We start from the raw sequence: 20,619 nt of genomic DNA, 5'->3' as shown, positions 1-20,619 counted from the left end.
TGCCCCCCTATCCATTAGGGGGTGAGATCTGAAAACCTGCTTTAGAGAAATCTTCAACTCTAATGCAGATTTCATCCAGGGTGGGAAAAAGTGTCTATATAGACATATATTGATAGACTGTGGGAATTAATTGGTTTTTGTTGTCTAGATTACTTTTCTAAATAACATAATGTCAGAAGAAGACAGAGATATTACTTGGTCCCAGGAATTTGAAGCATATTCATCCTCTCTGGATTTTGCAACAAGGCAAGTGTCAATTGAGAAAGAATCTGCTCGGACACCAATAAGGAATAAATGTAAAAGGAAATCAAAAATCCCTAAAATAATAAGGGAAAAAGACAGACCGAAACTTGATAAAACAAATATGGAAAAAATTATTACCTTGAATGATGAAGAAAATATGAACCACCCATCTCTCGTTAAAGTAGTTCAAGCAAGTACAGCCGAGAATGGTGAGGGTTATGGAGTTTTTGATTCCCCAAGTGGTGTAGGGGATAATATAATTACTGTTTGTAGTAGGGAGGACCATAGGATTTCTTTTATAGATGGTTTAAACTTGGCAGGATCATTAAATGCCTCTGAAGTGTATGTGGCATTGGATAAGATAAGAAAGGCTTTAGGAGAAATAATGTCTAACAAAACCAGATCCGATAGAATTTTTGGTCTCTGGGCTGACTTTGAAGCGGTGACAACAGCTTTGGTTGTGGACAATGATCACCTCGAGGTACGAGCTAGGGATCAGGTGGAGAGTGCTTGTCAGATAAATCAAATTTTAGATTGCCAGATTGAACTTCATAAGAAGTCTTATGCAGAGATAGTGCAGCAGGATCTCAAGTTAATTGATCCTGTGGACATCAAGAATAAACCAAGATCCAAAGAGGGAGACTGGCAGTGCTAGTCGGGATAGATCCTTATCAGTTCCTAAGGTGTGCCTAATCCTCAGAATCTGGTTATTCTCTGGCCCACTGAGGACTCTTCCTTGAGTTCGAGTCAGGACATAAAGCTTGGTTTGTTTGTTTGGTTTTTTTTTTAGGAGCATTAGCAACTAAGGCCATATTGCTCCGGGATATGCGGTGGTCATTCCTTGACCTCTCTGCATCCTCCGTATTTGGTGGTGACGGGCTCGAACCCCGGTCTAATCAAGAAGCATGTGCTGCGCACTGCTGCTCCTTCCCACCTGGCTACGGAGGTGCCAGGACATAAAGCAGAAGTGACCGAAGTCATTAAGCGTGACCACAAGGATATGAAAATAAAAGGAATAAGGGGATCCTTGTGGAGACCACAAATTCAGTGGATGCTAACAGGATCTCTTCTGCTCCTGCCTTGAAGGAGATAGGCCTTACAATGGAGAAACCTCAGTTATCAGATCCAACAGTGTTAATATATGGTGTCCCTCATGATTATGTTAAGGAGGATATACTTGAAGATCTATTCGTTACAAGCTTATAAGATTTTGGATTCTCGCAGGATGAAGTTAAAGACGAGATGACTTTCAGATTTAGTTCTGGATCAGGTACAAAAGTGGTCAATTGGGTGATCATATTTAGTCCTCATATGATGAGGTATATTCTGGAAAGTGATAGAATCTATCTTGGATTCACATCACACAGGTTCTGTAGGTTTATGATTGTAAGCAAATGTTTCCGTTGTTTGGGGTATGGCCACTCGGCCCAATTTTGTTCCCATAAGGCAGTTTCTTGTGGACACTGTGCAGAGGGTGGTCATGTCTATGGAGAGTGTCCCCATAAAGAAGATTCTTCAAAATGTATCAACTGTAAGAGATGTGGTAGAGATTATAATCATTCTGTAAGGGATATTAAGTGTTCAGAATACTTGAAAGCGGTACAGCTTATGGACAGTTTTTTTTTTTTTTTTTTTTTTTTTGGTTTTTTTTTTAAGGAGCATTAGCAACTAAGGCCATATTGCTCCGGGATATGCGGTGGTCATTCCTCGACCTTTCCGCATACTCCGTATTTGGTGGTGACGGGCTCGAACCCCGGTCTAATCAAGAAGCATGTGCTACGCACTGCTGCTCCTTCCCACCTGGCTACGGAGGCGCCCTCTTATGGACAGTAGACCAAAACATGAGTGATAATGGTTAATGGTTCAAATTCGGTGACAGAGTGGCTGATAAGAATCCAATTTTGGGTGAGGTTATATATGAGAGTGTAAAAGTTCTTCAGATAAATGGTCAGCACTCAAGAGTGGCAATGGATGAGATTAGAATATTGGCATTTGAAAATAACTTTTTACATTATTTGCAAACATTTGACAAACATTTTGACATTATTTGCCCTTCCATTCTTTGCAGGTGGGGCCCATAAAGTTATGGGTTTTCCAACCTCAGCAAGAATTATTCATTCCCTTGAAAAACCTCCAAAAAGTGCAATAATTGTTTTAAATAATGATCTGGTGGTTATCAACATTACAGGTCTGTGTACGGACACTGTGACCTGTTTAATGATCTCCATACCTTTCATAAGTTTTTATATTGTGCCAACTGAGGACAAACCAATAGGTTTGGCACCACAGACATTAAATGTAAATTACTAGTTGAAGATCGTAATAACTTTACAGCTCCGCAAACCTTCTCGAGAACTGTCTTTACATTGAGGACTCAGCTAAGAACTTCAGCTTCTCCTGGGAATTAACTTCATAAAAAGACATGTACGTGGAAATGGAAGATTTACGTGAATTGTTATTGTGTTGATTTTTTGTCAATTGTTATTGTGTTGATTTATATTAATCAATGGTGATTTAGGTCAATTGTTATTGACAAGATGTCAGCAGCTTTGGAAGTTCTAGCAGAAAGAATAGATAGTGCTGTTAATTGAATGTGGAGGTGGTATTTCTTTGAAGAGTATTTCTGTAGTTAAACATAGTCTATTGCATGTAAACTAATTATATATTGTTTTCCGGATTCTCAGGAATTCTGAGACTCAGTACGTTTAAAACAAGTGTTGTATATATCTGTTTATATAATAATTACTGTTTCTTGGTGGACTGAGGATAATTTGTGGAATTTTCTCCACTAGTGATTCACTTTTCATTCATTTCTTATTTCATTTTATTTAATTATTCGCTCGCTCCAAGTTCAGAGTAATCTGGAAGCGAGATAGGCACCCACCGGTATTGCACTGCCTCCAGTGGGTGCGGGACTTGTGCATTTGGCACAGACAATGTAGACCTGGGACTAGAGAAGGGCACCAGGTAGCAGCTGCCTTGTATCGGCAGTGGTATAATACTGCACACATTTTTTAAGCCAACTTCATAGAGGTTCTACGGCTGTACAGATGAACTAGGTGGAGATGGGCTTTTGCCTAGGAGCCGCCCTTGATTCTGGGATACATGAATGCTATGCAACAGGAGGTCATATATAATATAGTATTTAATATATATAATGAGAATGTTAATGTATATAAAATTGTATATACAGTGGATTCCGGTTATTTGGGCCACCAGTTAATCGGGGCAGCCGTTTATTTGGGACAAATCTTAAAAAACAGAAACCAATCGAGAAAATAGCCAGGGTCTCCTGCCCCGATTAAACGGCATGCTGTTTAATTGGGGCTGGAGACCGCAGCACTGGAGATTACCCTACAATTGTCTCCGACGGTACCACGTGGTTCGGTCGAAATTCTGGAGGTCACAACCATAAAACAATAAAAACAATTAGCAGTCACCTGTTTATTGGGCTTTTCTGTTAATGAAATCTATCATAAACGGACAATAAACTCGATCTTACTGAATTTGCGATAATACTGACAGCTGGAATTCTGTGGGTTATTATGATGAAATCTTCAATCATAAAAAAATCAATTTTCAGATCTTCTCTTCATTCCTATTTTTAAAGCTTTGTAACTCGTTACTCCGTTCTCACTTGCACATATTGTGTTACTTGCAATTTGTGTGTGCCGTGTTCTTTGTTATTGATTGCTTATCTTTTTACTGTTTTAAATTTTAACCCCCCCTTAAATTTTTGAAAATTTAAGTTACTTTTTTTTTTAAATATAACATGGCATGACAGGAATGTGAAAGAAATGGATTCCTAGTTTGTAATAGTGTTGATTACTATTCATAATAAGATAGTATTGATTTTTTTCCACAGATTAAAAATGGTGATAAATCTTAGTCTAATATCATAACTATACTAATAAGCTTTGTTTAGTAAAGTTCATTTATTCTTCAAATTGTTATTTAGTAAACAGCATTGTAAAAGAAATTAATGTTGTTCTTACATTAGGGAGGTTTGATTATTCCTTTCCTTCTGAAAGTTTGTTGTAATTATAGAAAAAAAAAAAAAAAAAATGAAATACTGTTTCAGCACTGAAAAGTCAATGATACAGCATGGTTCGTGTGGTAATGTAATAGAAATACAATATGGAAAGGGAGAAGAACATTAACTATGGAATAAATAAACAGTCATGATTATTGTAAAATTGTTTTTCACAATAAAGCAAAATCTGATATTTGGTTATTGGGCACAAGGTTAACACTGAGTTAGAATTTCCGAGTCCTCTTTTTGCTGCCAGTTTAATGAAGATATATAAGATAAATTCTTTTAGTGAGGAATGCAGGCATTTGAAAAATATGGATTGTTTGGTTGACCTGTTCTCAGCATTTAGCAAAATTAAATACAACTCAATATATTATTCATCCACACCACTATACACATACTTCCTTTATATTAAAAGGACAAAAAAAAAAAGGGAAAAAGCCATATAAACTTTATTCCTCAAATATTTTGCTGTTCTACAGAGCAAGTCTTCTTATGAGACAATTTAGCAATGTCGTCACTCAGATAAGAGTAGAAAAAGGAGTTAAACTTGATTGAGATCAATTTGCAGAAGAACCATTACTTCTTACCAATGACAAGTTCTGATAATCTTTTGCTTGGAGAGCTAATGCTTACTGTGAGATTGTATTCTTTTGAATGCTGAATATGATGCATATTGTTAATGCTGCTGGTTTGTTATACGAAATATACAGAGTTTTAAAAAGTTCTTCCTGTGATAATGTTAATCTAACTGTTCTGTGTGATAGGATAATACATAAACAAAAAAATTAAAACCATCTGTAAAAAAAGTTTCTCATTTTAGAATTAATAAATTGTCATTTATTCTTTAGTGAAATAGTCTTTAAGAAGTGTGCCATTCGTTTATCTCATATCCTAAATAATGGGGAATTAAACTAATGGGTTTCATAAGATGTGCATATTTTTGTAGTTTTAAGTTAAGAAAAGAAATAAGTAAAACATATACATTTGGCTTAAGGGTCCAATGTACAACATCATGCAGATAATTCAATATTGCAAGTGACTCCTCAGAACTTTAAGAGAATAGTCCAGACTAGCCCATGATACTTTTTTTTTAGAGACTGCAAATACCAGAGGACATACTATTTGTGCATATGCATGCATTCTCATTTATTTAATGCAGATTGCCCACAATTTAATAGCTCCACTATTGGGTATGTGCATACCTCAGCACTATGAAATGCACAACTTATCAAAGACTGATTTTGCAAAACTTACCTTCCATTACATGCAATAATATATAAATTCTCTATGCCACAAAATCAGTAAAACATATTAGTGAAAGTCATCATATTGTTCCAGGTCTTTCCATATTGAATTTGTTCTTCTCTAAAACTCAAGCACAAACTGCTCCATTTTCATCTATTTTTTGTCTGCTTGTTTTCAGTTGCTCATTCTAGAAACAAGCAGGTTTTTTAATTTGAAACTTCATATTTTATATTCACATTTGCTAATTTCAAAGCACAGATATGGTGCATTGTACCCATGCTTCGCAATTCAACAATAACTATCATTACCATAAAAGCCCAAATATTTCTGTGTATCATTCTTGGCACTGGACCAACTGTAATGCAGCAATAGGAACTTTACTAACTGTCTGATGCTGGCCTGTTACAGTGTAAACATGAAGTCATTCTGTGACATCATGGTATATGATGTTTGAGGAGTGGTTCACAATATGTGATGCACTTGCTTAGCATGCAGGCAAATCAAATACAATAGTTCCAATATAAAGTGAAGTGATTATTGTGAATTAGTGCAAATTGAAATTTTTAATAATTATTTCAGAGCATTAGTGAATGGTTAAATGCATTTGACTGTTCATCATCAGGTACTCTTCAGCATATTCTGTGGTTTGCTTATGCAACTTGAATTTAAACACAATTTCAAAACATAAGTGAAAAAAAAAAGTGGCAAATCTAGTAATTAATTATAAAAAAAAAAAAAATACACGCAAATAGCAACCAAAGACAGCATTAGTTGCAGCACAAAAGCTCAGAAGCTGACAATGCCAGACAAACTTCAGAGAAAATATTAAAACTTACAATAAGTGCTGTATTATCTGCTCTTGTAGCAGTTATACCAGGTTATATGACAAAGAGTTATTCATAGTGAAATAATGAAGGAATTGGGATGATAAAGACACATAAAGAAGAAATCAAATAAAAGAAAAGTCCATCATACACACAAATTTTTTCCCAACACTACACGAAATGTTATATACTAATGTATATGTAAGTTGTTAGAATCTATAAATTAAATTGAATGATTAGATTAAATTCAGTATACAGTAGAATTCCAATTAACCATAATTGATTATTGAAAATGTTTTCAAAATTTCTTTTACTTTTATTTCTCCCACAAAGAAACAAACATTTAATATTCAACTGCAAAAAAAAAAAAAAAAAAAAGAAAAGAAAAAAAAAAAAAAATCGCATGAACTTAATAAAATAACAATTCCACTTATATAAAGTATTATGAACGAAGCATTGAGTACATTTCACCTATGTTACTTCAGAATCATACTAATGGCAGTGATATGATGCTGATAGTATAGTGGATTTGCTACTGTGTCACTAATTTGGAGAGTGACAAGTCCCACCCCCACTATAGACTAGAAGAATTTCTAAAGACTTCTTCAATCAGGGCTGTAGTTAGCTGATCTCAGGCAGAAGGATTAGGGTTTCCCCTGAAGTTATACTGGAGTTTTCAGCCTGCACAAAATTCAACATTCAAATTGGCCTGTGAACATACAATTGTACTGACATAATACACAATGATACAATTATGAGAGCATCCTTGGATTTGGGGAGGTCCCTATAGATTGGTGTGCAAATGACTTCCCAGTTCTCAAAGGGTGAAGTGAGTAATTACACACCTGCAAGCTTGACTTCTGTTCCAGGGAAAATAAATGAAAAACCAGCAGTGAAAGTGTTAAACACTGTTTAACACATTCCCTTCTGGCTTTTCTGGTGACCTTTTTGACCTGGGATTGAGTCGGTCTGGACTGGAAAGGGCAGAAACATTTTTGGACTTTCTTCGCACTATGACTGAATTAATCAGCTTCCAGTGAAGGTTGCTTGTCAAAAATATCTCGTTTTTCTTCTATTAAATTGGGGGAAAAAAAAAATTTTAAATTAGGGCATTCTTTCCTCCAAGTGGATTAAAATTTGAAGCCACATATTTTCTAGATCTAGAAAAATTAGTTAGTCTACTGAGAAGTGGCAAGAGAAGTTGAACATTGAGGGTAGTGGAGAACAAAAAAGAACTGGATATAACTGTGCAGTTAAACATGAATTTCTCTAAGCAGAGAAGACATGCTGCTAGGAAAGCACATGGAGGTTTGTCAATGATACACATTTATTTTGCCAGCAGGGATAAGGAGGTGATTATCCATTGCATAAAGGCAATGGTCAGGCCGTGTCTTGAATATTACACACTGGTCTGGAGGCCTCATTTTAGGAAGAATGTGGATCTGCTGGAAGCTGAAGAGAAGGGAAACAAGATTAGTGTGAGGAACAAAAGGGTACTCTTACCAAGAAAGACCAGTTCTGTAAATTACAGCATCTGGCAACTAGGCATCTACAAGGAGACCTGACTGAAGTTTTTAAAGCTTTGAATGGACTGAGTAAGCTAAAATTAATGGTATCCTTACCCTTGCTCAGACAAAACACACATAAGCAGGCATAAATTTAAACCGAAGAAGGATCATTGCTGGATAGATGTTCAGAAATTTGATTGTTGGAACAAACTTCTATTTGGTATTGTAGAGGTTGAATAAATTTCAGGAAGAATTAGATAAATTATTAGAGGGGATGGACAGGTGATTTAGGAAGGAATTTATTTTTATTTTTGCCTAGCGGTGTATAATACATCTAAAATCACCAGCACTGACTAATATGATGCACAAAATTTCACTATTAAAAAAAAGTGACATTTTTCACCACTATATATATATTACTGCAAATAAAACTTCATGTAACAGTCAATTTGTACAAATTTTACTGTGTTTCAGAAAAAAAATTTTTTATACATAATAGTGTGGTTGGTTTATAAATGTACTGTCTACCCAGCCTACTTTTCTCCCCCTCCCTCCAAACACATCAGACTTCTTAGTTTTTTTAATATTCTTGTTCTTAAATTTTTATCTGTATAGATCCTCAATTTAACTTTCCATAAACAGGGATTTTCTCTGTAGAGTTTGACAAATCTGTAAATTCTTTGGATATTTTAAGATCATGAAACTAAAAATAAAGCACAAACTGCATATTAGCCATAGATTGTTTTGTGATGAACCAGATTATAATTTTTTTAACAGACGAGGACAGTTTAAATGTTAAATAATAACCCAAATCAGACAGAAATTGAACATGAAGGGGTAATATTATGAATATACACCAAGAAAAATCAACAGCCAGTGAAGAATTTAATATTGCCACTAGATGGGCAAAAATTAGCAATTTACTTTTAATTTAAACTAATTTATTTAAATATATAAAAATATTTTGTTTAAAAATAAATTTTATTTTTTATTTAATCTGTATAAGAATGTACAGTATATTATGTGTGATATAATACAGTATATCACATGTACATACAAATTACTGTAATTTTCTCTCATTTTTTGCTACTTCCCTTTTATTTTTTAGATTGCATGTAGAATCTATCAGAAAGAAAAAAACAACTATCCAAATTTCCTTTGGTCCCAAATGGTTCAGATGGCCAGAATTCGACCATACAGTCAAATTCTTAGTAATATGCAATTTATCTGCCTACAGTTCATAGTTTTGCAATTAGTTCCACATTATGCTAATGAATTATGCTCATGGCTGATTTCAAATAATTTCAGGCCATTCACTGAATATAAGAGAAAACAACAAATGCAGAAAAATTATTATCAATGCCTTCCTCGGAAGTGGTTCATAGATCAGAAGTGATTTTCTCACACAACCTAATTTTTACATCTTTTTTAAGTATCACTGATGTATTCTTTATTTAATGCATACACTGCACTTTATACATAGCCTACGTACTATTATACAATGAAAGAAAATGCAAAACAACTGTTGATAAGTTTTCATTCTGAAATCCAGCAGTAGTTTAGTCAGAGTTACCAGATTGGAGAGTTTGCACTACATTTATTAACTGTTATTTATTTAAAATTTCTTTTCTGAAATTTTCTGGTTGTAATGATGATGTATAAGGTGTTTGAAAAGTATGCATATGCAGTGTGAGAACTGAGTCTGCAAGATTGTCAATGACAGCACCAAATGCATCTCAGATAGCTTGTTGCAGTTCCTCAGCTGTGAGGAAACATCTCTGGGTGACTTTCTGTTTATAGACCTTCATAATATTATCATAAGATGAAAATTTGGGCTTCAGAGCAGCCAATGTAGAAGAGGCAGGTAAAATTTTTGATAATGAATTATTTGCTTATCACTATCCATTCTCCCATAGTGTAAGCAAGCTGGTCAGCTATAGCTTACACAATTTTATAATACCTGAACAGACAACTTCTGTTAAGAGGTTGCAAATTTTGCGGGTTTTGATAAAACATATATAACACCTACATTTATCACAAATTCATTTTTGTAAAAGGTAATGGGACTTTTAAATATTCTATACTGTACTTTATAATAAATAACAGGAGAGGAATTTTTGTATATAAAATTAACAAGCAAGAAAATAATGAAAATACAATAGCAGTGGCATTAATTTACAAAAAAAAAAAAATAAATAAATAATAATAATAATAAATAAATAAAAAATAAAGCATTGCATGATATGGTATTGTGCTGCCTATGAAGTCCAGTGTAAGTTAAGTAGATAAATACAAACAGATCACATTCTGCAAGCAGATTGTGATAATAATATTTCAGAAAAACCTCAGGTCTGAAACTTTTGTATAAATTATTTGCTAAAAAAAATGCATTTCAGTGTTCAGTTTTATTTAATCTTAAATTTTGTTCCTGGAATGTAATTCCTGATTTATGTCTTCACTTCACTTCACTTCAATTTTTTTTTTTTTTTTTCCAAAGAGTGGGCTTTGATCTCATCCATTAATAAACTATATATACATGCAAAGAACTCCAGGAAATACACTACAAAACATTACTAAACTGGTTAAAATACTCACTCACTGCAATTTACTACCACACCAAACTAAAGCAGCTTGTGAAACTTTTATAAAAGATCAAATATGTTCATGTGTGCCATTCAATTGCATAATTTTGCAATTAAAAATTTGTTTAATTCCAGTTAATATATAAACTTGATTGCTCATCAAAACCTTTCATATGATATGATTTGTATTTGTAGATGCAGATACTAGAAGCCACGATTGTGGACAAACAAAAATGGGTTCAAAGGGATAATGTCTTGTGGAATTGCTGGAGATCAGCAAGGTCCAATTATGTTCATAAATGAAATTTGAAGGGTTAAAAATTCTTGCTCAGAAGACAAAATTCATAAATTGGGAGAATAGTGTAGTGTAGTGTGAATTTTGAACAGATTTACAGTGAAATACTACTGATAGCAAATAAATAAAAATTCCATTTAAGAGAAAGTATTCATAAAGCAAAGGCAATAATAATTAATTGTGATTAAAAATCATTTTAGACTTTTTTAAATAATAGTTTAAAATGTATGCATCTATAATATTCTACTGCTTATTGCATATGTTATATTATCTTGATTTTACAATCTGATTGTAACAAATCATAGTTTTTCAGTAATATGTATGGGAAAAAAATGGCATACTTTGTAGGAAGTTTGTATAAATAGCCCTTTCCTCCATCACTCCAAATTAGAACTCTGTCTGCTGTTATAAAATCTCCTCCATTCCACCTCTCTCCAGGACGATTATCAGATGAACACAATAAAGAGAAATCCCCAGCATCATATATCTAGAATTAATTTACATAGACTTATTTGTCACATTTTTATAAAATAAATTCTTATAAAAAGCAATTATTAGACAAAACGGGCAGTAGTTTCACTGCTGCCCGTTTTGTCTAATAATTGCTAGATAATGCAGTTTACTAATTTATAATGATACTGTAATTTGTATTCAATTTCTGTAACATAAGTATGGGAAAATAAGTACAAAAAAAAGTGTTAAAATGGACAAAAAATCAAAAGATTTGCCAAAACATGCTTGCTCAAAAGTTAAATGGCATTCCTGATGTAAACATGATGCAAAAATGTAAGGGAAGGTTAGAAGCTACAAAAGAGTACAGGAACACCCACTTTACACTAATGCCAACCGGGCTAGCCGGGTGGGTAAAGTGCCTGCCTGGCAACCCAAAGGTCGTGGGTTTGATTCCCGCCTCGGGCTTGGATCAAAGTACTGCAAAAACCTTGTGAGGTGCATTATGGCCATAGAAGCCTATGCGCCAACAACTACGAATAAAAAAAAAAAAAGAAAGACTTTACACTAATCCGATTAACATGTTTTTCGAATTAGCAGGGTTTATAAATTGTTACCAAAATTTATTTAACATGGATTAAAATTCACTTAACACTGTCGTTTTCCAGATAGCTGCTCGATAATTACTAAGAAATTATTCAAATGATACATACAAACTTCATATGCCACCTCTGCACAGGTTTCTATGACAACAGAACAACAAACACATTTGCCTCCTGTAATTGTCGCTCCCCACTGTTTCAGTGAGCCTCCTGCTGTTGTATACCATGTGTTAATTCTCTGCTGTGTTATTGTTGCAAGCATTTTTATATTAAAAATTAATTATTCTCAACCCTTAACTATGGATAAAAGGAAAAATGATATAGAGTTTCTGTACTAAAAAGAAGCAAACTTGAACAAAAACTTGAAATAAATAAAAGATTTGAACATGGTGATAAGGAGGCCGAAATCGGCCACACTTTTGGAATGAATGATGCAACAGTGTGAACAATTTTGAAACAAGCTAATGAATATAAGAACAAAGGTCAAGTGGCATCAACTTCAATGGCTATGCAGTCTTGGAAAATTCACCAACTGAAATAAATATAAAACACTAGAAATCAAAGTGATAAAATGATTAAAATGGAGCAACTCTTGTCAATTTGGTTAGAAGACTGCAATCAAAAACGAATCCACTTAGCACTTATAGCATTAAAGCGAAAGCTTTAATGCCTATTTTCCACGTTGAAAGAAGACAATGAATCACAAGGTGAGAAATGTTTTGTTAGTAGTTCAGGCTGGTTTGATCCTTTTAAAATAAACTGAATTGCATAATGTTAGAATTCAAGATGAGTCTGCAAGTACAGAACATGATGCTGTAGCGAAATTTCAAGAAGTTTCTCAAAAAATTATAGAAGGCGGCTATGATGACAAGAAAATTTTTCAATGTGGATGAAACGGCATTATTCTGGAAACAAATGCCTTCAAAAACTTTTCTTGCCAAAGAAGAAAAATCTGTACCTGGTTATATAAATCAGTTAAAAGATCAAATAACAATTTTAATGGGTAGGAATGCTGAAGGAGATTTCAAACTAAAACCCATGGTGATAAACCGTGCTCAAAATCCTAGGGCACTCAGAGGGTACAGCCAACAAGCCCTGTCAGTCATTTGGCATGCAATAAGAAAGCATGAAGAGCAAGATAAACATTGTGATCATAAGCCATGATCCCAAAGAATTAGAGGAAAATCTTAATCAGTTATGCAGAGTTAGTAAGGATTTCGGACTAAAGATGAATATGGGTAAAACAAAAATAATGATGAACAAGTATGCTGCAGAAAGGGATATAATCATTGAAGGAGCAGTAATTGAAAAGGTGGATACATATACTTATCTGGGACAAGTCATTAGCTGTAATAAATGATAAATGGCTGGAAGTCAAGAGAAGAATAAATTTTGGATGGATAGCATTCAGGAAATATAGTCATATACTGAGGAGCAATATCCCAATTTGTCTGAAATGTAAAATAATGAACCAATGTATACTCCCAACCATGACTTATGGAAGTGAAACTTGGGCACTCACCAAAAGAATGGAAGAGAAGCTGAGAACTACATAGTGAAGAATGGAACAAATTATATTAGGAATCAGACTGTTAGATAAGAAGAGAAACACATGGATTAGGCAGCAAACTCAAATAAAGGACTTTCTTATTAAAACTAAAGAACAAAATGGTCTTGGGCAGGACCCATAGCTCAAAGACATGACGATAGATGGACTAAGAAAATAACAGAATGGTACCAAAGAGGAGCTAGAAGAAGACCTGGAAGACCTGTTTAACTTCTGTTCTGGGTAAAATAATGGAGTCACTGGTTAAAGATGCATTGCAGGATCGTCTATACAAGACTGCAGCAATAATTCAGACACAGCCTAGGTTTGTTAAGGGAAAGTCTTGTCTGACAAATTTGATAGGATATTATGATGTGGTTACAAAGGAACTGGATGCAAAAAAACTTTGGTACTACACTTAAGGTGGTAGAAAATGTTTTCTGAGCAATGCAGACAGGCTGCCAGGGCAGGTCATGGGGTTTTGTCAATGATATATAGGAATTTTGCTAGCAGGGAAAAGGAGGTGATTGTCCTTCTGTATAAGGCAATGTTCAGGCCACGCCTTGCGTACTGCGTACACGTCTGGAGGCTTCATTTTAGGAAGGATGTAGATTTGCTTGAGCGTGTACAGAGAAGGGCAACAAGATTGGTGAGGGGAATGAAGGGACCCTCTTACCAAGAGAGGCTTAAGTTCTGCAAACTGCAGTGGCTGGAAACTAGGCACCTGCACGGTGATCTGATTGAGGTGTATAAGGCCTTGAATGGGTTGAGCACGCTGAATTCTGATGGGATCCTTCCACTTGTTCAGATTACGAACCTAAGGGAGCATAAATTCAAATTAAGAAAAGACAGATGTAGAATAGATGTGCGGAAATTTGCCTTTAGCCAGTGGGTGGTTAACTGCTGGAACAAACTTCTATCTGTCGTGGAAGTTGATAGGTTAAATAAATTTAAGGAGGAACTGGACAGGCATTTGGAGGGAATGGTGTGATTTTTTTTTTTTTTGGCTGATGCTGCATAAGCTCATACACTTGCTTTCTTGCATCACATGCCACTACTACTAGTAGTACTACTACAACGGAAATGGACAGATAAAATTCACGAGTTTGTGGGTAGTAATTGGATGGTCATTGCACAGAACAGAAGGAACTGGAAAGCTGCTGGAGAGGCCTTCATCCTGCTGTAAATTGAAAATGGCTGATGATGATGATGAAGAAAGCATGGGTGACTAAGCCTCATTTTGACTGGTTCAAGACTTGTTTCTGTCCATCAGTCAAGAAGTATTGTGTAGAAAATAATCTTAGTTTTAAAGCTTTGTTGCTTTTGGATAATGCCCCTGGCCATCCCACTGCAGTAGGTGACTTATGTGAAAATGTGAAGGTAATATTTTTATCACACAATACGACATACATTTTACAGCCTATGGATCAAGGGATCATTGCAACTTTTAAGGCTACCTGAAAAGAACTTTTGAACAGGCAATTCAAGCCACTATGGATAACGAGCCTATTACGCTGGCGGAGTTCTGGAAAAATAATAGCATTAAAAATGCAATTGAAAATATTCATGAGTTATGGCATCAAATGACATTGAGCAATACGAGAGCTGTATGGAAAAATCTTCTACCTTATTGTGCAAATGATTTCGTAGGCTTTAGTCAGCAAGTAACTTCAAGTATTGTTGAAGAAATAGCAAACATCGGGCAAGAATTAGGCTTTAATGAAGTAGACAGTGCAAATGTTCAGGAGTCTCATAGACTCGCATTTCAAAGAATTGAGTGATAATGACCTCCTTAATATTAATCAGCAACATGCGTATGAAGATGATGACTGCAACGAGGATGAAAATGCACCACTAAAGGAGATCACTTTAAAAGAATTCCAAGAATTGTTTTGCACTGCTGAAGTTTTAAAATAACTTATGGATTTCAACCCTAACCTCGATCACAGCATGCTGTTTGTTATTTGGTTTTTAGGATAAGGCCATATTGTTCTGGGGATATGTGGTGGTCATTCCCTGACCTTTCCACATTCTCCGTATTTGGTGGTCATGGGCTCGAACCCAGGTCTAATCAAGAAGCGTGTGCTACGCACTGCTGCTCCTGCCCACCTGGCTACGAAGGTGCCTCACAGCATATAATTCCGCCGAAACACAGAATTATTTGAGCTGTTATAGTGAGCTGTATGCAAAGAAAAGGAAACAAAAGAGCATGCAAACTACTTTGAACAAATATTTATTACAGAAGTAAATTACATATATGAACTACATAATAAAATAAATTGTTTCAAACATCTCTGTTCTTCTTTATAGCCATATTGGCAGTAAAAATGGTTATTTTAAAATATTTACTAAAGATTTTGAATCGATTGTCTTCTAAATTGAATCGACTGTCTCCTGAATTCAATGACAAGCAGATGTGCACAATAATTCAGGATTGGAAGGTTCAACTGTAAGAACAATTATTAAAAAACAGAGAATTAATTTGGGAGAATTACAGCAGGAAAGACAGCTGTTCCCCTGCAGCCCTAAATCGACTAGGGCTAGGCTGGCTGGCTATTATGATTGAAACACAGAGAGACAGAGAGAGAGAGACATGTAAATAATTCTATCAAAGATAATATCCAATGCACAAATCTGTTAAGTTCAATTATCATTAAAGAAAAAGTGATTAGACTATATGAAGATCTGAAGAAAGCTCACCTTGAAAAAAATGTGGAACGATTTAACACTAGTAAGGACTGTTTCGATAGATTTAAAAAGAGCTCTAACCTACACAATATAGCAATGCATGGAGAAGCTGTAAGTGCATCAAGGAGCTGAAACTTTAAAAAAAAAATTGTTAAAATTATTGAAGAGTGGTATTGTACTGCTCAAGTTTTTAACAAGAGACTTTTTTGGAAACTAATGCCTAAAGGAAGTTTCATAACAAAAGAAGGAAAAAAAATATGCCAGGCTTCAAAGCAGTGAAGGATTGGTTGACTTACTGTTGAGTGGTAACACTGCTGGGGATTTTAAATTAAAACCACTTTTAGTTTACCATTCAGAAAATCCAAGGGCTCTTAAAGGTTTTGCTGAATCAAACCTACCTGTAATTTGGAAGACTAATAAAAAAGTTTGGGTTACCAGACCTCTTTTCATTGATTGATATGCTGAATCCTTTTGTCCTGCAGTGGAAAGATACTGTGTGAAAAATAAATTTGATTACAAAGCAAATTTGATCATGAACAATGCAGCAGGGCATCCAAATAAAGAGATCTTAGAAGACTTGAACAATCATATAAAAATTTTTTCATGCCTCAAAACATTACATCTCTGATTCAACATGGACTAAAATGTTATTGCCACATTTAAAGACTACAACATAAGGGCCAGCTTTTCCCAAGCTGTTAAAGCCATCAACACCGGTGAAAATGGACCAAGGCTAAAGGAGATTTGGAAATCCTACAACACTAAAACTGCTATCTAAAACATTTCCATTGCCTAGGATGAAGTGACTCAGAAAACCATGAGTGGAGTGTGGAGGAAAGTTTGAAAGGATTGCATAAAGGAGTCCCAAGAGCCTAATGATTTTGTTGAGAATGTTAAAGTGCAAGCTATTTAGCTCAGAAAAGAAGCAGGATTGGACGAAATTGATGATGACACCATACAAGAGATGACTGACAACAACAGAATGACCTCTAGTTAAGAACTTAAGGAAATGACAAAAGAACAAGAGTGTGCAATTGAGGGAGAAGATGATAAAGACCCTACAAATGAAGAACCGATAAAATCACTGATGGCAAAAGGACTTAGTGAGCTTTCACACACTTTGAAAAAATTTGTGATTATTTCCAGGAGAATGACTCTGACATTGAAAAAAGTTAAAAGGTAATAAGAAGTTTCAGGAAAGAAATGAATCCCTAGACGATTTTGTACAAGAGAAAGAGGGCCAAAGTACAACTCAAAAATCGATAGCCTAGGGCCATCAGAATAATTTTTTCATGATTTTAATTGATATTTTATGTTTAATTTTGATACATAATGTAATTATTTACCACATAATTATAAACGTATGTAATGTAGAATATTTTATATATATACAAATTTTTGAATATTAAATATTTTGACTGACATTTGTGTGCCTTTTCACTACCATTTATTATTAATTAGGAAATATCCCATGGCACAGACTGCAACTCAAAGGGGAATGTGGTGCTTGCTTAGCACTGATTCACTTAGTGCTCTGTTTTTCCAGGATGAATTATCAGCATTAAGTGGGGGTCACCTGTAAACCTGGATGAATATCCTCTTACTCAGCACTACTATAAGTAATTGTTAAAATTCCAAACATGATTTGAGATAATCTATTATTCAGGATGTCCCAAAAGTAACTATCTATTTGACTAAATAAGTAGGCTAAATAAATAGGTTTGACCCCCCATAACTGGAGGGTCAAACCTCATCCATTTTTGGGAAGTGTTTCGACATTTTTCAAACAACTTCCATCACTGTCTTCTATCAAAGTTCTTTTCTGATGACCTCATTCTGAGAACACTTTATTTGTAGTTCAAACATCAGAGCAAATCATGGTTAGCTGGGAGGTTTTTTTTTTTTTTTTTTGGCATGCTATTTTGGTTATGGGGCACCATTTCATGTGGTGCAGTGTGCATTGTCTGAAACTTATGGTGAGATTATGGCAAGACCTGACAGATCAAAGCCTACCACAAGGACTAACTCCATTTTTGTGTAAATGGACAGAAGCCTACAGTTGACAGAATTTTATTTTTTCAGCCTTTAAGTGAAAGGAAGTCATTTAGCAACTTTTATTTATTATTTTTTTTCAAACTCCAGACTTTTGTTCACATTTAATATAATACAGATCAGCAACCTGCATGAGACTATCAACAGTCTCTAGCTCCTATTAACTGACAGTAAAGCAATAATATGCATCAACCTAAAAATTCTTACCTGCCAATATTTGGTACAAACAATGAGCACTGTTCTTTGATTATATGCACAGCATACAAGCCTCAGTGCATGTAAGCATCGGATCGGTTTTGATTCATCTTCATAAATCGGTTCTCCCTGTTAATAGAATGAATAACAATGAATATCTTTTATCTAATTACTCTAGATATTTCAATAAATTTAAATATCAAATATAAGTAATACTAAATAAGTATTATTTAATTATATTGTATAAGCTGTATGCAATATAATTAAATAATTTTGCACCCCCACCAAAAGTAATTCTTAGTTTCCAGCTAATCTGTCATTGTTATTCTTCTCTAAGACTAGAAGTTTCGAACTTATATGAAATCTGCTTCAGTCACCTGTGATGATAAGTGCTGTTTATTCATAGAGACAAAGTTTAAGAGATAGGCAAAAGTTTTTTAAAAAGTATGAACTTGCCTTTGTTTCATAGCCTGCAAGCGTCCAAACTTTTACCATTCCTGAAGCTGACAATGCCACAATAACATCATCTAGAGAGGGGGGAGGAAAGGGGGAAAAGATTCATACAATTGTTGTACTCTGAAATACTGCAAAGAATATTCAATATTTTTTAAATGTGTAAACAGTGAAGCTTGGGAGCATTAAATGATTTTCATTAGAGTTATTAGTTAATACCATATAATGTAAGAATTTTTTTTAAACCTAAAATATGTTGGCTCATGGGAAAAAGTTATTTTTTAATGCAGATCTGCAACTTGTGAAATAAGATATGACAGATAGGTGTAAAAAAGAGAAAAAATTGAAAAAATTAAAAAAAAAAAAGTGCATTACTTCTTTACACAGTTTTTTACTTGTATGGTATGTGACAATGTAACAAAGTAAACTAATTTTTTAATAATTGTAACAATATCTCTGTTGTCATGAATTACACCAATCAAAAATACACATGATGGTTCAATTAAAAATACTGCCATTTGATCTTCATTATTTTCACTTACCTTAAAATTGTGCTGTATAATTGTTTTATTCCTCCATCACATTTTAGTTCATACTTACAATGAAAAATTACTCTCTTCTTTCTCTCTCTCTCTCTCTCTGTGAATGAAAAAAAAAAAAAAAAAAAAGACTATATGACTACCCTGTTTCTGAACAACCCAAAAACTCCAGAACTCAATGGGAACTTAGGCTGATCACTTGCTCAGTAGTAGTACATTTCTGGACTGGTTAGATGGCTGCTTTCTGCATCAACATATCCTCATCCGGTTATTATCAAGGCTTAATTGGGGATTAAAAATCTTCAAATACACAAGTAACTAGCAGGTAGCAGTAAACATAGGGTCTTAATGTGAGATATGGTTAATTATTTGTTATGTGATTATATCTAACTTTATTATGCTTAATGTGATAATATATACTTAACGTTTGTTTGTTTGGTTTGGTTTTTTAAGGAGCATTAGCAACTAAGGCCATATTGCTCTGGGTCATGCGGTGGTCATTCCCTGACCTTTCCGCATCCTCCGCATTTGGTGGTGACGGGCTCGAACCCCGGTTTAATCAAGAAGTGTGTGCTGCGCACTGCTGCTCCTTCCCACCTGGCTACGGAGGCGCCTATACTTAACGTATGTAAATATTACACTTAATGTGATATATCTAATTTTTTAATTAATATTAGTAATGGCCAGGGCCATGCCAAGCCATTTTAGTACCTGAGACAAGAATGAAAAATTGCACCCTCCCCTAAAATATTAAAAAAAAAATTTTTAAAATATGACTTATTTAAAATACATTTCTGGTACACGTTTTAATAAAAAATCAAAATTGAGATTATAAAAATTACAACCAGTGGGGCAAAAACCATGGTGGTGCCCCAGATAGTGCTAGCATGCAGAGCTCTGTATCTGTACAGTGGACAAAAGATTTCCATCTTGCAAAAGCAAGACGATAAACGGATTAGAATAATCAAAACAATAAAATCGAAAATGTTGGCAACTATTTAATCTATCTTTTGGCACCCCTTTCAGCTTTTAACCATTTCCATTACCAGAGCCTTGGCACAGCTCTGATAATGGTAATGGAGCTTATTGCTCATATCTGTGTTCATGTATGTCTACAGAAGTGTATATGTTCGCGTGCTGATTTGCATGTTGTGCAGACAGAAAAACCTGCAATAACTCATGGGAGGGGGAGAACCCTACTCCCTCCACTTGTGATCAGCTAACTACGACTGCAGAAATTCCTTTGGTCAATGACTGGTGGAATTTTTGTAATCATCAGTGGTAACTCCTTCAGTTATTGCTAATGAAGCAAGAATAATAATGCTGTTAACAAGATGCCATGCTTGGATGCCATGGTAACA

The 20,619-nt window shown here is 34.6% G+C and overlaps 1 protein-coding gene across 1 annotated transcript in view; it reads right to left on the bottom strand.

Moving 5' to 3' along the window:
• The window catches only part of Rbcn-3B (WD repeat-containing protein Rbcn-3B), a 357,208-nt gene that overhangs the window by 273,948 nt on the left and 62,641 nt on the right, over positions 1 to 20,619 (bottom strand). Inside the window, exons 6-8 of the mRNA XM_090389262.1 lie at positions 18,723 to 18,793; positions 18,279 to 18,395; positions 11,075 to 11,220 (exon numbers count right to left, since the gene is read on the bottom strand). Of these exons, the coding sequence (XP_090245388.1) occupies positions 11,075 to 11,220; positions 18,279 to 18,395; positions 18,723 to 18,793 (334 nt within the window). The remainder of the gene's footprint in view (positions 1 to 11,074; positions 11,221 to 18,278; positions 18,396 to 18,722; positions 18,794 to 20,619) is intronic.

The sequence above is a fragment of the Mastigoproctus giganteus genome, chromosome 14 (assembly GCF_048544385.1).
Source record: "Mastigoproctus giganteus isolate SK-2022 chromosome 14, ASM4854438v1, whole genome shotgun sequence".
Taxonomy (NCBI): domain Eukaryota; kingdom Metazoa; phylum Arthropoda; class Arachnida; order Uropygi; family Thelyphonidae; genus Mastigoproctus; species Mastigoproctus giganteus.
Note: the sequence above shows the minus strand (reverse complement) of the source record. Positions and strands in the feature narration are given on the sequence as shown.